The sequence below is a fragment of the Patiria miniata genome, unplaced genomic scaffold, assembly GCF_015706575.1.
Source record: "Patiria miniata isolate m_02_andy unplaced genomic scaffold, ASM1570657v1 HiC_scaffold_24, whole genome shotgun sequence".
Taxonomy (NCBI): domain Eukaryota; kingdom Metazoa; phylum Echinodermata; class Asteroidea; order Valvatida; family Asterinidae; genus Patiria; species Patiria miniata.
Window position 1 is genome coordinate 9,020,684 of NW_024037063.1, and position 19,834 is coordinate 9,040,517.

At 41.7% G+C, this 19,834-nt stretch overlaps 2 protein-coding genes across 2 annotated transcripts in view; one reads left to right on the plus strand and one right to left on the minus strand.

Moving 5' to 3' along the window:
- The first annotated feature begins 4,660 nt into the window (after nt 1-4,660).
- The window catches only part of LOC119731896, a 41,691-nt gene continuing 26,517 nt past the window's right edge, over nt 4,661-19,834 (plus strand). Inside the window, exons 1-2 of the mRNA XM_038205183.1 lie at nt 4,661-4,793; nt 16,212-16,300. Of these exons, the coding sequence (XP_038061111.1) occupies nt 4,666-4,793; nt 16,212-16,300 (217 nt within the window). The 5' untranslated portion in view covers nt 4,661-4,665. The remainder of the gene's footprint in view (nt 4,794-16,211; nt 16,301-19,834) is intronic.
- Nucleotides 11,412-12,820, minus strand: LOC119732469. Its single transcript, XM_038205993.1, has one exon. The coding sequence runs from the start codon at nt 12,701-12,703 to the stop codon at nt 11,813-11,815; it is 891 nt and encodes a 296-aa protein (XP_038061921.1). The 5' UTR covers nt 12,704-12,820; the 3' UTR covers nt 11,412-11,812.

The following is a 19,834-nucleotide window of genomic DNA, read 5'->3' on the forward strand; positions in this document are numbered from 1 at the left end:
AATGAAAACAGTTGGTAGGTTACAAATGAGTAAATTTATAGAATTTACATAAAAAATCCACCCACACAACTTACTGTTCTGTTTCTAAAGCTACTTAAATTAATCTGGGCTTGGGAATTTCTCATGTTTAGGGCTGATGAGGTCTAACCACACTCATAATATACATTATCAGCAGTTGCGCACGGCAATAAAAGTGCAATATCAGTATAAAACAATAATTATCGATGAAGGCAACTCGCCTTTTTCAGAATAAAACGGTATGAACATGACTGGCCGCAGGCTGAAGTCAGAATGCCCTCAACCACCTACATGAAGCCTATCCCGAATTCGACAGGTCAAGAAGCTAGATCGAGTCTCAACCAGGGACTATATTTTATAGTTGGCCACAATTAATGGAATAATTGATGAAAATGGCTGGCCAACCCCTGTACATCCAAAAAAGAGCAGTCTTGCTCGTGTGACATATATATTTGCCAAAAATGCAGGTGCTTTTCTTAACCATTTTTTTTTGGTTTGATTTCCGAGATTTGAACTTTCTAAGAAAGATGAGTTGCCTTTGTGTTCACTGAATTTTAACTTGAAGTAAGGTTTATGTCCTATTGAAATTGGTAAACAAATACTACCTACCAAAGTGCAATGTGCATGTTTATTTTCATCAATTGTAAATCATGAACTTGAGCATCACTGATCGTTTCCAATGATATATATGTACCAACCTTAACAGTGACTTGGGAAATGACAGAAAATATAAAGTCTCAAGAGATGCTACACGATTTTGGGGGGTACCCGGGTACTTTTTACACAGAAGTGTTATTAGTCACGTGGGTCAAAATCAGGGAAAACTCATGGACACAGATCCTACGGTGGTATTCCCTGAGATCTTGGTTGAGCTCTGTCTGGCTATTATTATTATTAAACATAACGAATGAAATAGAGTGGGAAAAGTGAAAGCACTATAAGTTGCTTTACAAAAACCACCAAGAGACAACTATCAAGATAATGAACGAGAAAACAAGAACATTTTAAACTGGACAATAACGATCAACACTTGATATAATTAAATGGACCTTAGATCCACGGTGCGGGGAGTGAAATGAAAATTCATACCCTTACAGACAGGTTGATGTTAAGCGTCAGATATGGATGAGGAGGAAAGGTTACATGGCATTTGAAGAGGTTGGCGGTTAGTTGTCCTCTTGGGAATTCACATTTTCGAAACTACGACCTCTCCACTGTCCTATGTATTCCAGTGGCTTTGGGTTCACTCATTAGTTAGTACCTTTGTCTTTGCTTGTATACGTATATCACCATTGAAATCCATACTTAAACTCTACTGGTCACTGATTTAGTTCTTACTCCCTCCGTGTAAAATTCTTTTCAGATACAAAATAACATCATAATTATTTGAATGCAGTTATTGTTTGTACTGAAGTAGTGTCAACAAAATTGTGAGAACCCAAACACAATCACTAATTCTCTATTAATTAGTAAAAAGTAAGTCCTATTGTGTCTTTTAAATTGCATATAAAGACAACAATCACCAGAGTAGATAAACATGATATACAACTATATATGATTACAAGGTAGGAATAATATTTTAAATCACTATGAAAATTGCAATAAATTGGCGAATACTTATGAATAAACCGTTCATTTTAACCGTTCACTATACACACATTTATAACGGTTTGCTTTCTGAATGTAATGATATCTTTCTTCCTGTACTTTCATCTTTGCCATATCCCAATAATTTTTGACTCGCCAACATGGCTCCTTACCAAATAGTATGGGAATCCCCGCTGTTTTGACGAGCATTTGGTTTTCGGGCTACTGCTAAGTCGAACCCTACATCCCCCCCCCCTCTCCGGAAATCCGCGCCTGACCGCAACATGAAGAATATTCGCAATTGGCTGACGACCAGTAATGTATGCATGAACTCCAAGCAAACAACTTCGTATAGGGTGCCCCGGCAACACGTGATTCGCGCTCAACGTAACGGTGCGGTCGTGATGCGGCGCTCTCTGGCGGTGGCGGGTTATCGCTGCAGCGGGTAATCGCGCATTCAACCATAAAAACGTCTAGCCCCTAGACGAGCTCGAGTATAATTCACATTGCATCGCTAGCTAGCAAAATCGCATGTAATCGGTGCACACTTATGAATTAACTGATGAAAAATCAAACTAATTTACAATGAATCCTCCAAGAACAAATACTAAAATTAACACCTATAGAAAGAATGCAAGACTTTTCCTTTACAACTAAAAGTGCAATGTCGGTATTAAATAATAATTTACGATAAAGGCAAATTTATAACATTTTAACAGCATTTATAACAGCAACATGATTAATAACAAAAAAAAAACATAGGAAAACAAAAGAGAATGCAGGAACTCACCTATTTCAGAATGGGTGCATACCCATGTTCCCAAAACCTATGTCCCCCAATACCTATGTTCCCTAACCCTAACTCTAACGATTTTGGGGAACATAGGTGTTGGAGAACATAGGCATTGGGGAACATCGGGTACTCCCCATTGGGAATTCATAATTATTGACGAAATTACGACCTCTCCAATGTCCTACGTAATTCCAGTGGCTTTGAATTTACTCATAAGTTAGTTCCTTTGTCTTTGCTTGTATACGTATATCACCATTAAAATTCATACTTGAACTCTGCTGGTCACTGATAGAAATAATACTAATAGTAACAACTATATACATCATGCTAAACTCTTCCAAAACACGTACAAGAACAGTGAAGGTGTAAAACATCAATTTGTCATGCATAAAATTAATAAAAACAACAACATCATTATTACAAAACTCATACAAAACCAAAAGGGAATTCGGGAACTCACCTTCTTCAGAATAAAACGGTATGAACAGACTCATGTATAGGAGGCAAGGTGGTATTGATCCTGACTGTCCGCAGGTTGGAAGGGAGTGGTGGTTGGTTGCCCTATTGGAAATACATTTTTTACTACATTACGACCTCTTCACTGTCCTATGTAATTCCAGTAGATTTGGGTCCACTCATTAGTAAGATTATTTGTCTTTGATTGTATTCGTGTTTCACCATTGAAATTCATACTTGAACTCTATGGGTAACTAATTTAGTTCGTACTCCCTATGTGTTAAATTCTTTTCAGATACAAAATTACATCATATATTGAATATCAATATCATATGTACAGAAGCAGTTCCAACAAAACTGTGAAAACAACATAATTAAGATCAACCATATACATGTATAATTGAGATAAACCATGCATGGTAACAACTAGTTTTAAATTAGGTAGTTATTTGACAAATGTTTAATGTATTTAAGTAAGTTTATAGGTGATAATGTAGGTCTGCTTTAGCAAATTCTAAATATTTTTCGAGTGCATTAGGCCCCCCCCAAAAAGTCTCCGGTTTCTGGTATGCGCGCGCGTCGCCGTAGCCATGCGCGTCGGCAAAATGAAAAAGTTTTTTTTTCAATGAAAGATGATGTCTCAAAACCGCTAAACTCACTGGTTTGATTGGAATTCCGCTGCTGTGCAATTTCAACGTGTTTTTGGATGGGGTTATGATCGAGAATAAGCTCTCTGGACTCCCATATATTTGCACTAAGTTTAGTCGGGCACCATTTGCAGTCATCAGCCGACATTTGAAGCAAAAAAGTCGGGTAAAAAAAAAAAAAGCCGCGTCGCCGCACCACTTTTTGGACAAGCTCCATACCAGAAACCGGAGACTTTTTTTTTGGCCTTAATAGTTCAAGTTGTGGGGAAAATGGGATATGAACATGTGTTTACTTTTTATTCGTCTATAATGTATTATCTCAACAAAATCTGTTCTCTCTGCATTATGCACATCACATCGAACAAATTATGAAAAAAGTAGAACCACAGGTAATCAACATTTTAGTGTTTTCCAAATTTTGTTGTCTAGCCAAAAGTAAATGTAATAACTGCTCATGAAGCTAAACTGCCTGACTCTACAGTACATGTATGTTCCAAGTTCTTTACTGAATGCAAATGTTACTTTCACGATATTTTTAGAGTAATTTTTTTGCCAGTTGTCAGAAAATGGAAGAACGTACAAAAAGGTGTATAGCTGTTTAAATGCTTTTGCATTATTGTACAATGCATGTATTTCACTTCCATCCATCTCTGAAAAGACTGTGTAAACCTGGCAAATTTTCAATGATTTTAACCCACAAAAATTGTTTTTACCTCGTCTATGCATAAATGTATACTGCATCAAAACAATTATGAGAAACTTTGCAGTCAAAGTTTATCGACGTTTCAGTGTTTTTCTTAATCTTTTTCTGGCCAAACCAAATGAAAAAGCTGCTCAAAGAGCCATACTGACTACATTTCTAAGTTGGAAGGCATTTTGCTCTTTCACAACCTTTTTTATGCTACAGTTTATATTACGGAAGAGCCAAATAAATGAACATATGGCACATGGATGTACATGTACATGCATTTTTATCAAGCAAACTTGATTTCAAGATCAAGCTTGGTCGAACTATGACAACAATAGTTGCCTCCATGTTACATGTATTTTTATCCGCTCACCTCTGTGAAATAACTTAAAGTATCAAAAATGTGTTTGAGAAAGTTAAGAATTACGTGTACCCAGCCTTTTTCAATCTTTTTTCTAGGTTTTCTTTCTGACATAATGAATCGGGCAGTTTACCAAAAAGCACTCGAAAAGGGCAGTGAAACAGTACATCGCACGCGACTGATGATTGTTGGTCAAGAACGAGTTGGAAAAACTAGCCTGATGAGGAGTCTCGTTCATGAAAGGTATGTAGTACATTCAAGGGGGAATGAAATCCGTTGTGTATTGCATACTAGTGGAGTATGAGAGATGACAACGGGCTCATTGTCTCTTTCTTATTACCCGCCGGCGAAGCCGAAGGGGTATACTCTGTCGTCTTGACCTTCTGTATGTGTGTACATGTATGAACATTCATATACTTGAACTTGGACAATAGAGGACAATATACAAAAAGGTCCACGATTGTGCGAAGGTCCACTTTTCAGGTATGTGGTAAAACAAATACAACAAAACAAAAAGATGCAAAAGTAACAAGAAAACGGGCAATGGGAGGTCCATGATGGAAGGTGAAAGTGCTATGTGTTGACGTCTAAATCCTGGATATATGAAGGTCTACTCTTGAGGTTGTGTACAACTCATATTATATTATTATTCTAATTATTGAAAAAAACATCAACACAAGAGAGACAATAGGGGGTTTGCGGGCTGGTCTTGAACTTTAGAGTCCCCAAAAGGCTATTGTTTTTAAAACTATAGGGTAAAAGTCAAGGTAATTATGGTTAAAACAATCTAAGTTAATGGTTTCAGCAGATCATGTCTAGAAAGTTACGTGGCATATCCTAACGACAATCATTTTCACTTCAAGGTCATACAATTCCAAATGAGAGGGCACACAGGGCCACAAACATGGGCACACCGCGGGCACAAGCCATCATGGGCACACAAGCCTGATCAACTGGTACACCAGGCCCGCACATTGGGCACACTAGGGATGCAACAGTGCAAATAAATTCACATAGACACTAGTGCTAAATGCCCATATTTCAAATTTTTTTTTAATATACTCAGAACTCTCACAGGTATTCAAGCGGAACAGAAAAATGATGATCAACATGTCATCTTTCGTTTTCTTTTCATTTTTTGGGGGTTGACCATTGACTTTTCGAGATATTCTCACTCAAAGAAGACGACCCCTATTTTCCCCAAAGCGGAAAAGAAGCCATCTTGAAAAACGATCCTTCCACAACATGGCAAAATAGCGCCACTTTCGAACTCAATAGCATCCAAAATGCTCAGAATTGGAAGCCCCGAGTCCGGGCCAGCGGTTCATTACCATATCTCTTCAATTCCCCAATTTTACGGCGCTCAGAACTCTCTAATATAGAATATTTTGAGGGTATAACTTTTATTTATGAGCTTGGCGGGTGGATTTACCGGTGTGCACCCCTAGGCCCAAAAACATGGGCACAACGGGGCAAACATTTGGTCACACCAGGCCGGAACCATTGACACACCGTCACCTAGCCTGCACCATGTAATAGCCTCAGTGTACTAATGTGTACTAATGTAAAGGAAAGACAACTATTAAAAGGAATGAAAGTACCGATTCCAAAACAGTTGTAATGACTCGAGTCAATGAATCGACTCGAGTCTGACTGGAGTCTTAATTTTTGGTGAATCGACTCGACTCAACTCGAGTCCCTAAGGGCAAATGACATGACTCGACTCGACTCGATCGAGTCACTGGGAGAAATGACTCGACTCGACTCGAGTTCCTCATCAGAATGACTCGACTCGACTCGAGGAAGGCTAATAAGACTCGAGTCCCATAATTTTTAGCAAAATCTGCCAACAATAGTTGCAATAACTTGCCTCGGTGCTGGTTTTTGTTCACGTCACGTTAAAATGTTCGCGACTAATGTGTACATATACATACGTGGTTTGATCAGTGTCCCCATTAGTTTCATCTGGCACCCCTTTTTATTTTCATTAAGAGTCAAATGTGGTGTCACCACATGTAGTTGTCTTGTGTTTATTTATTGTACAGCGTTGATAAAAAAACAGAAACTGAGATATTGTTGCAGCGCACGCGTGAATCAAAGGGATATATCCACTTTTAGGTATGAATCTCCTCTTTAAAATGACACCCTAACCATGTCCTTACATTCACGGTTGACAGAGCAGGGAACAATTTCACGAAAGGGTCTATTTAGAGACTTGCGCCACTTTTCATGATGAAATCTCTTTTACCCCACCTACCTTGATTGGCAACCATAGCCTTTCACTCTGTGACAAATGACACAACAAAAACCACAATTGAAAAGTGGTGCAAGTCTCTAAATAGACCCTTTCATAAAATGTGTCACTGCTCAGTCAACCGTGAATGTAATTTCATGACCAGGGTGTTACTTTAAAGGGGAGATTAACCCTAACAGAGGATATCTCTCTTTGATTCATATGTGCCCTACTCTCGTTCAAATTAGCAATAATATCTCGGTTTCGTTTTTTTATCCACCCTGTATAGTGTTCAAATATTTGTGATTCGAATTGACTCGAGCTAAATACTTGACTCGACTCGTCTCGACTCGACTGCACACTTTGACTTGACTTGACTCGACTCGACCTCTTTGACCTAAAGACTCGACTCGACGAGTCACTTCTTTAAAATAACTCAACTCGACTCGAGTCACAAATATCAGTGACTCGTTACAACTCTGGCACGATGTCCGTATATTAATAATACTACATATATAGCCTCACTGATCCTATACCAATATGATGTAAACATGTATATAAATACTGATGGTGGATCCATTGGATGGTAGTGGGGTAAAAAATATGGAAACATCAAGACCTCTGTGTGCTTTGAATGGCTGAGACAAAATGACCAGAATAACGGTTAATTCCCCTGAGCACCATGTGTCCCAATGCGGAAGCAATGCTTCTCATCTGCTAGAAGTTGTCCATGCCTAATTTGCATATCCGTAACCTTTGAATTGGAATAATTGAGCCAAATTTGGAAAGTGTGTTGCGTGATCTATATTGTGATAAGATGTCAGCACGGCATCAAAGGCGATGTAACGAGTACTTGTTTTTTGAAGGAAAGTCCAACAGTGCAGTATGGGTAAATGTAGGGATGCTGCGTAGCACTGTGTGCAGTATGGGCTCCAAGCGCCGACAAAAAGGGCGCGTTTGTACTACTTTTCAACCTTTTTTTGACAGCCCTTTGGATGGAGCCCCGTGTGCGTACTACCATCTAGGTTCGCGCGCGAAGTACGCACGACTTCCTGAATGTGCCAAAGCTAAAGCTCATTAGCCCATTAGCCACAGCGTGATTGCGTGAGCGTCAGGCGATGTAAGCGCGCGAATACGTTCAAATTTAACCTGCCTATATTTATGGGATCTCAGACTAATCCCCGCTCCCACTGACTTTGGATCATTAGAAATACGCAGTGAATGGACCCGGAACTAGTCTAGGTCTCCCCGGCCCAAACTCTCCTAGGCCTAATTTCCCTGCTCTGCTAACCACAGAATTCCGCACTTACGACTACAAATTTTGTGCTAATCGCGCTAGCAGAAAAACTCTGTGTTAACCCGTAAGCACAGAATCCTTGGTTACGGGATATACGCATGCACAGAAGCAAAATTCCTCCCCAACGCGTGCAATACGCTCACCGTAATCAAAGAATTTTCTGCTATAGTAAGCTAGGATTTTTTGGTAACGTTAATAAGCAGAGCCAAGAAATTGGGCCCTGTTCTGACCGTTGAAGGAGGATGGTCTGACCGTTGAAGGAGGGAGGTCAATATCGACGCCAATATTGACGCCATGGCCTCCATGTTGCAAATATTTGCGCCAATATTGACGCCAATATTCACGACATGGACCCAAGTCGCAAATATTGACGCCAATATTCAAGACATGGACCCAAGTCGTGAATAATGACGCCAATATTCACGCCAATATTCACGACATGGTTCCAAGTCGCAAATATTGACGTTAATATTGACGCCAATATTCATGACATGGCCTCTATGTCGCAACTATTGACGCCAATATTGACGCCAATATTGACGCCAATATTCACGACATGGCCTCTATATCGCAAATATTGACGCCAATATGACGCAAATATATTCAGGACATGGTCTCCATGTCGCAAATATTGACGCCAATATTGACGCCAATGTTCACGACATGGCCTCCATGTCGCAAATATTGACGCCAATATTCACGACAGGCCCAAGTTGTAGACCCACTCATGCGTGAATTTTTTTCACAGCAACTTGGGGTGTCCGTTACCCACATAGTCTGGCACCCAGACACACCAATCTCTGGCTGAACGTTCGTCGTCTTCTTCTTCTTCTTTCGTGTGAGTTAGTAGTACTGTACATCAGGCTATTTCTTGGAGCTGCGTAAGCCAGTTGATTTGTGCGTCTTTTGGGCACGACAGATCAGTCATCCCGTCAGGAGGTTGGAGGTCGGGGCAGTGGTATAATATATGATCTGCCGTCTGCTCATCTGCACCACAGGTGCATGCCGGTGAATCCCGGAGTTTCCAGCGGTGCATGTTGGCATTGAATCTCCCAACCCCAGTTCGCAGCCGGTTCAGTGTAACCCACTTCCTCCGGGGTAGTTCCGAGCCAGCAGGAGCTTTGGTGCCAGGGGGAACAGTGAACTGCCTTGGGCGAACCGTCCCTTCCCAGCCCTTTTCCCACTCTTGTATTAGGCTAAAGTCGGATCTGCTGAGGGCGGCTGCATGTCGGGAGAAAGGTTTCAGGTTTCAGGTTTATTTCCATACTATAAGGTAATTCAGTTGAATAATATACATCAGGTAAACATTTTAACGAAACTTTGAAATAATAGTATGGGGAGGCCAGACAAGAAGCCGAAGCTTGTACTAGGTCTGCCCCCTTCACAAAGAATACATGTAGTTATACAATTCATGAATAATCATAGGATATATCAATAATATGTGATTACATTACATTAAATTCACGAGCTCATGCAAAACTTTACACACAAAAAAAGAATAAGTTACTTGAGGGAAATTTACCATCCTTGACTTTACATGTGTTGTTAATAATTTACTTGGCAATAAAGTAATAATTTTGCTCTTAATCACCATTGACATTAACCGTAGAGAGAAGTAGTTTTTTATAATACAATTTACATGCTCTAATTGAGGTCATTGGGCAGAGGGATCGAATTTTATTCCAAAGGAGGGGCCCCTGGTGTCGTACAGTTGAGAGGTGTAGAGATGTTCTAACTTTATTAAGATGAAGCTTATTTGACGATCTTGTGTCGTAATGATGAATATCTGTGTTCATTACAAAAAACGATTTAATATTCAAAGGCAGTATGTTTTTTTCAAAATTATACATCAGAGCACACAATTTATATTTATAAAGATCATATACAGATAAGGTGTTGAACTTAACAAATAGCGGGGCAGAGTGATCCTTAAAACTAGAACCATTAATCAGTCTTAAAGATTTCTTCTGTAAAACGAGCAATTTATCAAGGTAGGTTTTATGAGTATTTCCCCAGGCAAGTATACCATATTGAAGATGAGGCAAGGATAACGTATTATAAATTGAAAATAGAACACGGGATGGGACAAAATATCTAAGTTTTCTAAGAATACCAAGGTTGCGAGATATAAGTGTAAGGACTTTCTGACAATGATTTTTCCACGTTAACTTATCATCAATAATGACCCCCAAAAACTTACAGGAATCAACCTTTTCAATATGATGATTGTTAAAACGAATCTGAATACTTTTATCTACAATTCGATTTGTAAAAACCATCGTATGTGTTTTCTTAAAATTCAAAGATAATTTATTACATACAAACCACTCAAATACATTAGTAAGCTCATTGTTCATTATGTCAACAGCATCATTCAAATGTTTACTACTGTAAAATATATTTGTATCATCTGCAAATAAGATGAACGTCTGAAGTCGAGTAGAATTACAAATATCATTAATATAAATAAGAAATAAGATAGGTCCTAGGATTGAGCCCTGAGGTACACCACATGTGATTGGTTTGTAATTGGACTTTTTATTTTGCCAGACAACAAATTGTTTCCTATTTCTCAAGTAATCTTTAAACCACTCGAGTGCAGTACCTCTGACACCATATGTTTGTAGTTTATTAATTAGAATATCATGATTTATTGTATCAAATGCCACACAAAAATGCAATTTTTTCCAGAACTGATTCGAGGTCTTCTGTGAAGGTCTGAAGACATAAACCAGGGGGTCTGTAGATCAAGCCAATTATAATGTTACTTGTTTTTGTTTTTATCTCAATAAATAAGGATTCATGGGATTGAGTCGGAATTGACAGATCGGGGCGCAATACATAAGTCAGTGAATCTTTAACATACATCATCACACCTCCGCCAGTTTGATTTTGTCTGTTTTTAAACTCAATGTTATAACCTGGCATGACCAAAAGGGGATCAGGGTCTGACTTCAGCCATGTTTCAGTAAGGCCGATAATTTGAAAATCGTGCCTTATTTCTAAAAGCGAATGCTGCAGGGAATCAAAATTTTTATTTATACTTCTTATATTTGCGTGATACAATGAAAAGGAATCACCTTTCTCAGTATATTTGGCCTGCACCTGGTCTTCACTAAGGTATTCGGACCCGCATGTACTTTGCAGGAATTCGGCGTATTCAGTATCCAACGGTACGGGATTAAAGACGTAATCGTTGAGGCGATTTATGACATCACTATCTGATGAATGGTGTGCGTCTGTACTACTTAAACTTTCATTGAAACTACTGCTGTCACTTAAATAGCTACTGCTAGAACTAGACATAAGGATTTAAATTACGATAAGACATTAATGGAATGGAATGGCCAGAATAAAAGCCGTTACTAAGGGCTAGTGAAGGGCGTCCACAGCAACGTTTCAATGTAAACAAGATACTGAAACTATGAACATGTTTCAATACCAATGAAATATGGAAGATGATGTGTTTACTAGGGTAGACAATGATCATAAATTCACACATTATTTTGTTATAATTATATGCACTAAACCCCAAATATTCGGTGACTTAAGGAGACATTGAAATGATATTATAAGAAGGTGATCTGCCAGATATTGCACGATTTTGGTGATGTTAAGGATGGTAGTAGTTGTGAATAAGAGGAAAGAAATTGTTACCATATTTAAGTAGTAAACTTAAGTAGTAAGTTACAATGTAGCTAAAGCAAGATGTTATATACCTTATTGATGGCGTTAAGATATCAGGTTAGATTGCCCCATTCTGAAGGTCTTGAATGAACCGCTCTTGAGTTTGTAGCTGATGACTGCTGGTACTGACATGGGGATGTAGGCGAATTGTACCCGTGAGTCCTGCCGAATGGATTGTAGGTGTTGTTCCCTAAGTCGACGTCTTTGCTCACGGATCCTCTGGGTGACATCATCGCTTATGAAGATGTTGGAGCCTTGGAATGGGTTGTTCTTCAGGTGGCGAGCGGCGTTCTTGATGATGTGTTGCCTGTCAGTATACCGCAGGAGCTTGCAATGAATCAGCCGCGGGCGTTGGCGTTGGTTGGGGCCCGTGCTTGGTGGCCGGTGTCCAGGAGTGCGGTGGGCTCGCTCTATCTCTATTTCAGAGCCTCCATCAAGCTTCATGTGGTCAGCCAGGAATTTCCCGATGAACTCCTCACAGGACTGGCCGTTTCCTGCGCTCTCGGGGATACCATGGATCACTATGTTGTTCCGTCGGTTTCGATTTTGGAGGTCATCGATTTGGTCATCGAGTTTATTGAATTCCAGGTGGTTACACTGGCTTCTGTTGTCGATGAGATCCTTGAGTGACCGGCAATTCCCCTCGACCATTTCCACCGATGTTTTCAGATCATCAATCTCCTTGCTGTTAATGTCAACACGGTGATTTGTCTGTTGATAGCTGGCTTCTAGAGTGGAAAGACGTACTCCCATGTTGTCAAGTGATTGGAGAATTTTGTCCAGCTTGTTGTTTACATCGGACAGGGCGTCACGGCAAAACTGGCAGCCATCTTGGATTTCACCGCCAGTTGCTGGGGGAGCTGGTGAAGGTTGGTCGTTTTTCCCTCGTTTTCTTCCGCTTCGCGTCGATTTACTGACATCAGGGGAGTCAGTCATGGTCACCAAGGAGTGAAGATGTTATGGTGCAGATAAAAAGTATGATATTTTGCGGTTTTCGACTAAATTTCGTTGATTTTTCAGGAGCGATCTTACAACCCGTGCTTTTAGCTACATGACGTGCATAATGGTAAATCGACGCGATCGGAGGCGTTGGCCACCTAGGTCCTGGGATTCTGTCATAATTTTGTGAAGAAGGTGGTCATCATCGGCAAGGGATTTGGTTGTGAGCTTGTCTGTCAGATTCTCGCGGCGTAGCCTTGGTGGTGCGATTCCAGCGAGGACTGGGAGGAGATCTGTGGGTGTAGGACGGAGACATCCAGTGATGAGCCGCATGGTGTCATTTAGTACACAGTCCAGCTTTCTGGTGTGGGTACTCCTGCACCACGCTTGCGCAGCATATTCAGCAGAGCTGTAAACCAGGGCTAGAGCTCCTGTGCGAAGGGTGGATGTTGATGCACCCCATGATGTACCAGCCAGGCGACGCAACAAGTTGTTCCTTGCCGACACTTTTGCTCGTAGGGCTTCGAGGTGCTGTCTGTATGTATTCAGCTGCAGCAGGGAGATACCAGCCCGTACGGCATCCGCAGGTGCCTGCCCTGATGAGGGCACGTGCTGCGGGTTGGTTCTAGTCTGTTGTGGCTGACGATCCATCGTGTAGACGAGTGTAGACGAGTGGTAAGAAGTTGATTGATGTAAGTTCTACTAACTCTGGTAGTTGTCGTTCGCCTGACTTGCGCCAGTTGACAGGATTCACCACGGGGAGGTCGACAACTTGAATCCCAACGTTCGTCGTGATACGTTCGTCGTGATACGCAGCGCTTCGCTCGTACCTTCGCCCTGCAAACAGGACGCTGGGATACTCTGATGAGCAACACAGAATCTTGTGAAGGAAGTGGCCTATGATCTATGTATAAAGCATCTGGCTGCAGCTGTTCAAGACCGCGCAACTAGACAATGTGCGCAAATGCTATCCGAAAACTTTCCATAGAATTGCGCACATTCCATACCGGATGTGATTTTTGTTTCATTGTGGACCACGTGGACACAAATTTGAGCTTCGCATAATGCAGTCAGACCGTTCGTGATTCAAAACGGAGCCTGAGCGAGTGACGGGAATTGTAAATTTACAACACAGATAAGTTTTACAGAATTTCTTACATTATTTTGCTTTCAACTAGAAAAAAAAAAATATCCTAAACTGGAATAAAAGAGTAATGAATCAGTTTTAACGGCCGTTTCAAACCTAGAGGAGTCATGACCTTGATGACGTGGAGTTCGCAGGTCACGCAAATCTAACCAATCAGAGCGATAATTTATCAGAGTATCCCAGCGTCCTGTTTGCAGGGCGGGGGGTACGAGCGAAGCGTAGCGCGAGCCTTGAATGTAATAATAATAATAATAATAATAATAACAGGTTCTTATATAGCGCTTTTAACTAAGATCAAAGCGCTTCACACTATTATTACCCCTAATCATTGGGCCAATTAAACATTCCAAATACCATCTCAGCTCCCTGGGGAGTATACAGTTGGATGCTGCCTGTTAGGCGCAAGGAAGCTAATTCAATCACAATTACCATCACTGCCCTCATTGGTACCAATTTACTCCTGGGTGGACAGAAGCAATTAGTGACAAAGTGCCTTGCCCAAGGGCACACGCCCCATGACCCCGCCAGGACTCGAACCCACAACCTGCAGCTTTTTGACATGTGCATTGGACGCAAGGTGACCGTTTTAGCCGATGTTCGGCTAACTTTGACAAAATTTTTGTAAAAAAAACGAGAGTTTGACAGAAAATTTGACAGAATTGATTCTTTTGAGACAGATTTCTGGCAGAATTTTGCAAAAATGGTCGTAAATTTGATTTGATGAGAAAAACAGCAAATTTGAACAAAAAATGGTACAAATTTGTTTAAAAAATCTGCAATCCTTTCAAACAAACCCTGGCATAATGGGACAGGTTGGCTGGTCTAGGAAAGTTGTAATGACTCGAGTCAATGACTCAACAATTTTTGGTGACTCGAGTCGAGTCACATCCCTAAGGGTAAATGACTCGACTCGACTCGAGTCTTCACTGCGAGCAAATGACTCGACTCAACTCGATCGAGTTCCTCATCAGAAGACTCGACTCGAGCGAAGGCTAAAAAGACTCAATCGAGTCCTAAAAAAACTGCAACTTTGCGAAAAGTATTTGCAATGACTTACGACGCAAGATTTATGCTCACTTTACTTTGCGAATAGCAGACTCCCACCTCATAGTTCTAGAACGCAAAAAATACTACACATTTTCGAAATCGCTGTTTCATCATTGGTTTAAGGCGATTTCTCATAAAGCTTTTGGATTCTAAGGCCCCCCCCCCAAAAAAAAGTTTCCGGTTTCTGGTATGCGCGTGCGTCGCCGTAGCCTTGCACGTCGGCAAAATGAAAACGTTTTTTTTCAATGAAAGATGATGTCTCAAAACCGCCAAACTCACTGGTTTGACTGGAGTCCTGCTGCTGCACAATTTTAACGTGTTTTTAGATTGGGTTATGGTCGAGAATAAGCTTTATGTGGCCTCTCTGGACTCCCATATATTTGCACTAAGTTTAGTCGGACACCATTTGCAGTCATCAGCCGACATTTTAAGCAAAAAAATCAGGTACAAAAAAAAGCCGCGTCGCCGCACCACTTTTTGGGCAAGCTCCATACCAGAAACCGGAGACTTTTTTGGCCTAATGCTTGCTAAAGTTATGGCCTCCTTTTATAAATTTTGGTATACATAGTGTTCAAATAATCGTGACTCGAATTGACTCGAGCTAAATATTTGACTCGGTAAGACATCCTGTGGTGTAAATTACCTGTGACACAGTAACCTTTTAGCTTGTCACTCACTCCATCAAGGTTGTTCGAGAGATTTTGTGTAAACACTTTTGCACTCTAATCTAACTATTTGCAAACATCTCTCTCTGTATTTGCACACTTCTCTCTCCATGTTTCCCTTATGTAAATGCACACGTCTCTAGTCTATTGCACTATTCACTCTTAGTAAATCATGCGACTAGTCATGTGACCCTTAGACATGGAAGTTTACTATTGGTTAATTCCTAAATCAGTGCTCATGCATTATTTAATCCCGACAAGCTGTCATGATGACAGCATAGTCTTAGTACAGTTATATATGTAGAATTTCAAACTTAAACTTACATGAACCTAAAAAGGAACCTGAAAGTGGGGAGGGGTTGGATCTACTGGTGGCGACCCCCCTCCTCCCAAAAAGGGAGGAATAAATGGAATGAAATGTACGTAGTTACTATCCAAATGTAATGCAACAGTAGAAAATGCCGTAAATAAACCCCAGGCACTTGAAGCGTTGAAAATACTCCACCAATGCGAAAAAATTGTAATTCATGATGGAAGTTTGTGTCTCAACTATTTGAATTTGAGTGGAACGTGACATATTATATTACTCACACATGAACCTCTAGATTGTACATTTGTTTCATGCCAGAATGACTTTTAATTACAGGTTTAACAGCGAAGAATTATCAACAGAAGGCATCACTACGGACTGCACCATAAACATCAGCTCTGCACAATCATGGCACTGTAAAAGAGGTAGACACACTTAAACCGTGATTTTTCCGCTACAGTTAAAAACTGATGTTGTTGTTGTTGATTTGAATATATATGTAAGTTTAGTTACAAGGAGGAGTTGTAGTCCAGACGATAATTTTTTTAAATGTTACATGATATGAAGAGGCATTTTTGAGTAGAAGTTGGTAACAAAGCTATTTTAACTAATTTTTGGGGTGCTGACTCCGAAAAGGATGGATGCCAAGCTGGATTTTCTAGAAGAAATGTGCCTTTTTTACCTGTAGTGTAATATATTTGTTCTCATATTTGGGTATATTTTGTTATCAATTGAATTTTTGAAAACTTTTTTTGAGGACATACTAACAATCCAAAATGGCTTTTATTATACCCTAAAGTTGTGCTCATTTACCTATTTCTATCAGTTTAAAACATTGCCATAAAATATTGGTTAGTTATGGCTCTGGCTGGCTGTCACTCCTGAGGAGTATGACGACTTCAGCAATATCGTTCGTGGGCATAGAGCCCAATTTGGTGAGAACACTGTCTGCCGCAGTGGCGGCAGCAAAAGCGAGAGATGTGACCATGAGGGTTGGCCACTAATGCAGCCCTGGCAGCACGCTTGCAACTGCGCTCTGCTGTCTCTTCAGCCAGGCGGACATCAATGAGGGTAACAGAACCTCTGACAGCAGGTCTCCACCGTAAACGGTCGCTTGCTGTGACCTCCCAGGAGTCGACGTCGATGGCACAGGCCTTCAGGTGTCTCTTGAGGCAGTCTTTGAATCTCAGCTTGGGTCTGCCTCTATTTCTTGCGCCTCTGATAAGTTCACCATATAAGACAGCCTTAAGAAGCCGCAGGTCGTCCATGCGGGCTACATGGCCGCTCCGTCGCAGTTGGCTCTGAGTGAGTAGTGCCTCAACACTGGGGATGCCTGCTCGTCTTCTTACTTCCACATTACTAATCCTGTTTTGCCAGGAGATCTTGAAGAGATGTCTCAGCTGGTACATCTGAACGCGCTGGAGTCTCTTGATGTGGCGACGATACAGAGTGTAGGTTTCAGAGGAGTAGAGCAAGCAGGTGAGGACTACTGCACGATACACCTTGCACTTGGTTGTTAGCCGGATGCCATGTCTCTTCCAAACCTTTGACTGGAGCTTCCCATAGGCTGCAGCGGCCGCACTTATGCGCCTTTCCACTTCTTTGTCCAGGCTGTTATCATTGGAAACTGTGTTGCCGAGGTAAGTGAAGCTGTGCACAGCTTGAAGTGGATTCCCACCAAGGGACAGCTCTGGGTCAATGTAGGCAGTGTGTTTAGGAGGCTGGAGCATGAACTCGGTCTTTCTGATGTTGATGGTAAGACCGAGGCTTTGGGCGACTGAGTGGAAGGCATCAAGCATGGCCTGGAGTTCCGCCGCAGAGTGTGACACCATGGCAGAGTCATCTGCATAAAGCAGTTCGCGAGCACAAACAATTCTGGTCAGGGTCTTGGCCTTGAGACGGCTGGCGCTGAACAACTTCCCGTCTGAACGTATTCTGAGATAAACACCACCGTGCTTTGGACACAGTTCTAAGACAGCACTGAGGTAGATGGAGAACAGGGAGGGAGCCAGCACACAGCCTTGTTTGACACCTTGAATCACAGTGAACTGGTCTAAGAGTGTGCCGTTGAGAGAGACTTGAGCCATCATGTCAGTGTGGAGCTGAGAGATGAGGCTGACAATGCCTTTAGGACAGCCATATCGACGCAGGAGAGACCAGAGACACTCCCTGTTCACTGTGTCAAAGGCTTTGGTGAAGTCAATGAACACGATGTACAGGGGCATGTTCTGCTCCAGAGCTTTCTCCTGCAGCTGGCGCAACTGTGACTCGGGGGGGACTGCATGGAAGATGGGTTTGAGGCGCTCCGGAATTACTTTGCCAAGCACTTTGCCAGCGACTGACAGGAGTGAGATGCCTCTATAGTTGCCACACTCTTGCTTGTTGCCTTTCTTTTTGAAGATGGGAATGATGACAGCATCCTCGAACTCCTGTGGTACAGACTTCTCATTCCAAATGGCTGAGAGCACATCATATAGATTACTGGTAATCTGTTCTCCATTTTGGTAGATCGCCGCCTGAATACCATCCATTCCGGGGATTTGTTGGAGGCAAGGCTTCGTACAGCCTGCTGCACTTCATCTATGAGCAGAGGGTCATCAGCACTGAGAAGCACTGGACGCTGAGGGATTCTCTCAAAAATTGAGATGTCAGCATTTGATCTTCGATTCAAGAGCTGATCGAAATGTATCCGCCATCGTTCAAGAATGTCACCCTGTTCAGTCAAGAGGGTAGTGCCGTCAGGTGCAAGGAGAGGGCTGGACTGTGTTCCTCCATGATCAAAGGCAGTCTTCAGTGCTTAATAATAGCCTCTGGTGTCCCCCATGTCTGCCATTCTCTGATTTTTTTTCAGCTTTCTGATCCCACCACTTGTCTTCCATGTCTCTGAGCTTGCGTTGCAGTTCTGCCTTCACTCTGGCGGACTCAGATTTGGTTCTCTGGCATCTCGGCTTGGCAAGACAGGCCTGGTGGGCTTTACGCTTAGCTTTGAGGAGCTCTAAAATGCAGGAGTCCGAATCATTGAACCAGTCCTGATTCCTGCACTTTGGGTGCCCCAATACTTCTTTAGCAGCTTTGTAAAGGCATGAGCTGAAGTTCTGCCACTTCTCAGCGGCAGTGGAACTGCTAGCTGGGGAGAAGCGCTGACTGAAGGTACTTGAGAGGTCTTCCCTAGCACTGACCTCCCTGAGTCGACTGACATTAAGCTGAAGGCGTCGAGTTCTTTAGCAAGCAAAGCAGTTCTTCTCTTGGGAAGGTTGGGATTGTTGTCAAGGAGAGTTCGTACGTTCCAACATGCGATCTGTAGCTTTGATTTATGGTTGCACCCAGTGTTGTAGTCGAGGCCACAACCTCCGAGGCCGAGGCCAAGGCCGAGGCCACAACCTCCGAGGCCAAGGCCAAGGCCGAGGCCACAACCGCGAGGCCAAGGCCAAGGCCGAGGCCACCGCCTCCGAGGCCAAGGCCGAGGCCGAGGCCAGCTATCAAAACACGTAATAAAATATAAATCACTAAAACAAGGCTAAGATTATGTTGGAGTTTTAACATCTTTTCAGTTGAATTCACTGAGTTTTGGAGTGCCTGGCTTACAAATTTACAGCTTGCAATGGGTTTCCTCTTGTAGGGAGTCCGGCGAATTTAATTTTTTAAAGAAAGAAATCTCAAGTTTTGTATCACTGAAAGCAAATTACACAACAAATCAATGGCGTTTGAATCAGTCTCATAGGTGTTTGCCCTTTGGAGATACAACAATTTAAATGGCCAACTTTTGAGTTTCTATTCTGTAAGATTTACATCGTTTACTTTTAGCATGTCTTATAAATCTTATTTTAAAAACCTATCAAAATGCTTAATATCATAGGAATCCCCATTAAATAAACAACAACTTGATTTTTGAGTCAGGTTTTTACCACTTATTACCAAAAAGTTACGACCCCCCCCCGACTTTCGCACTGTCCAGGCGC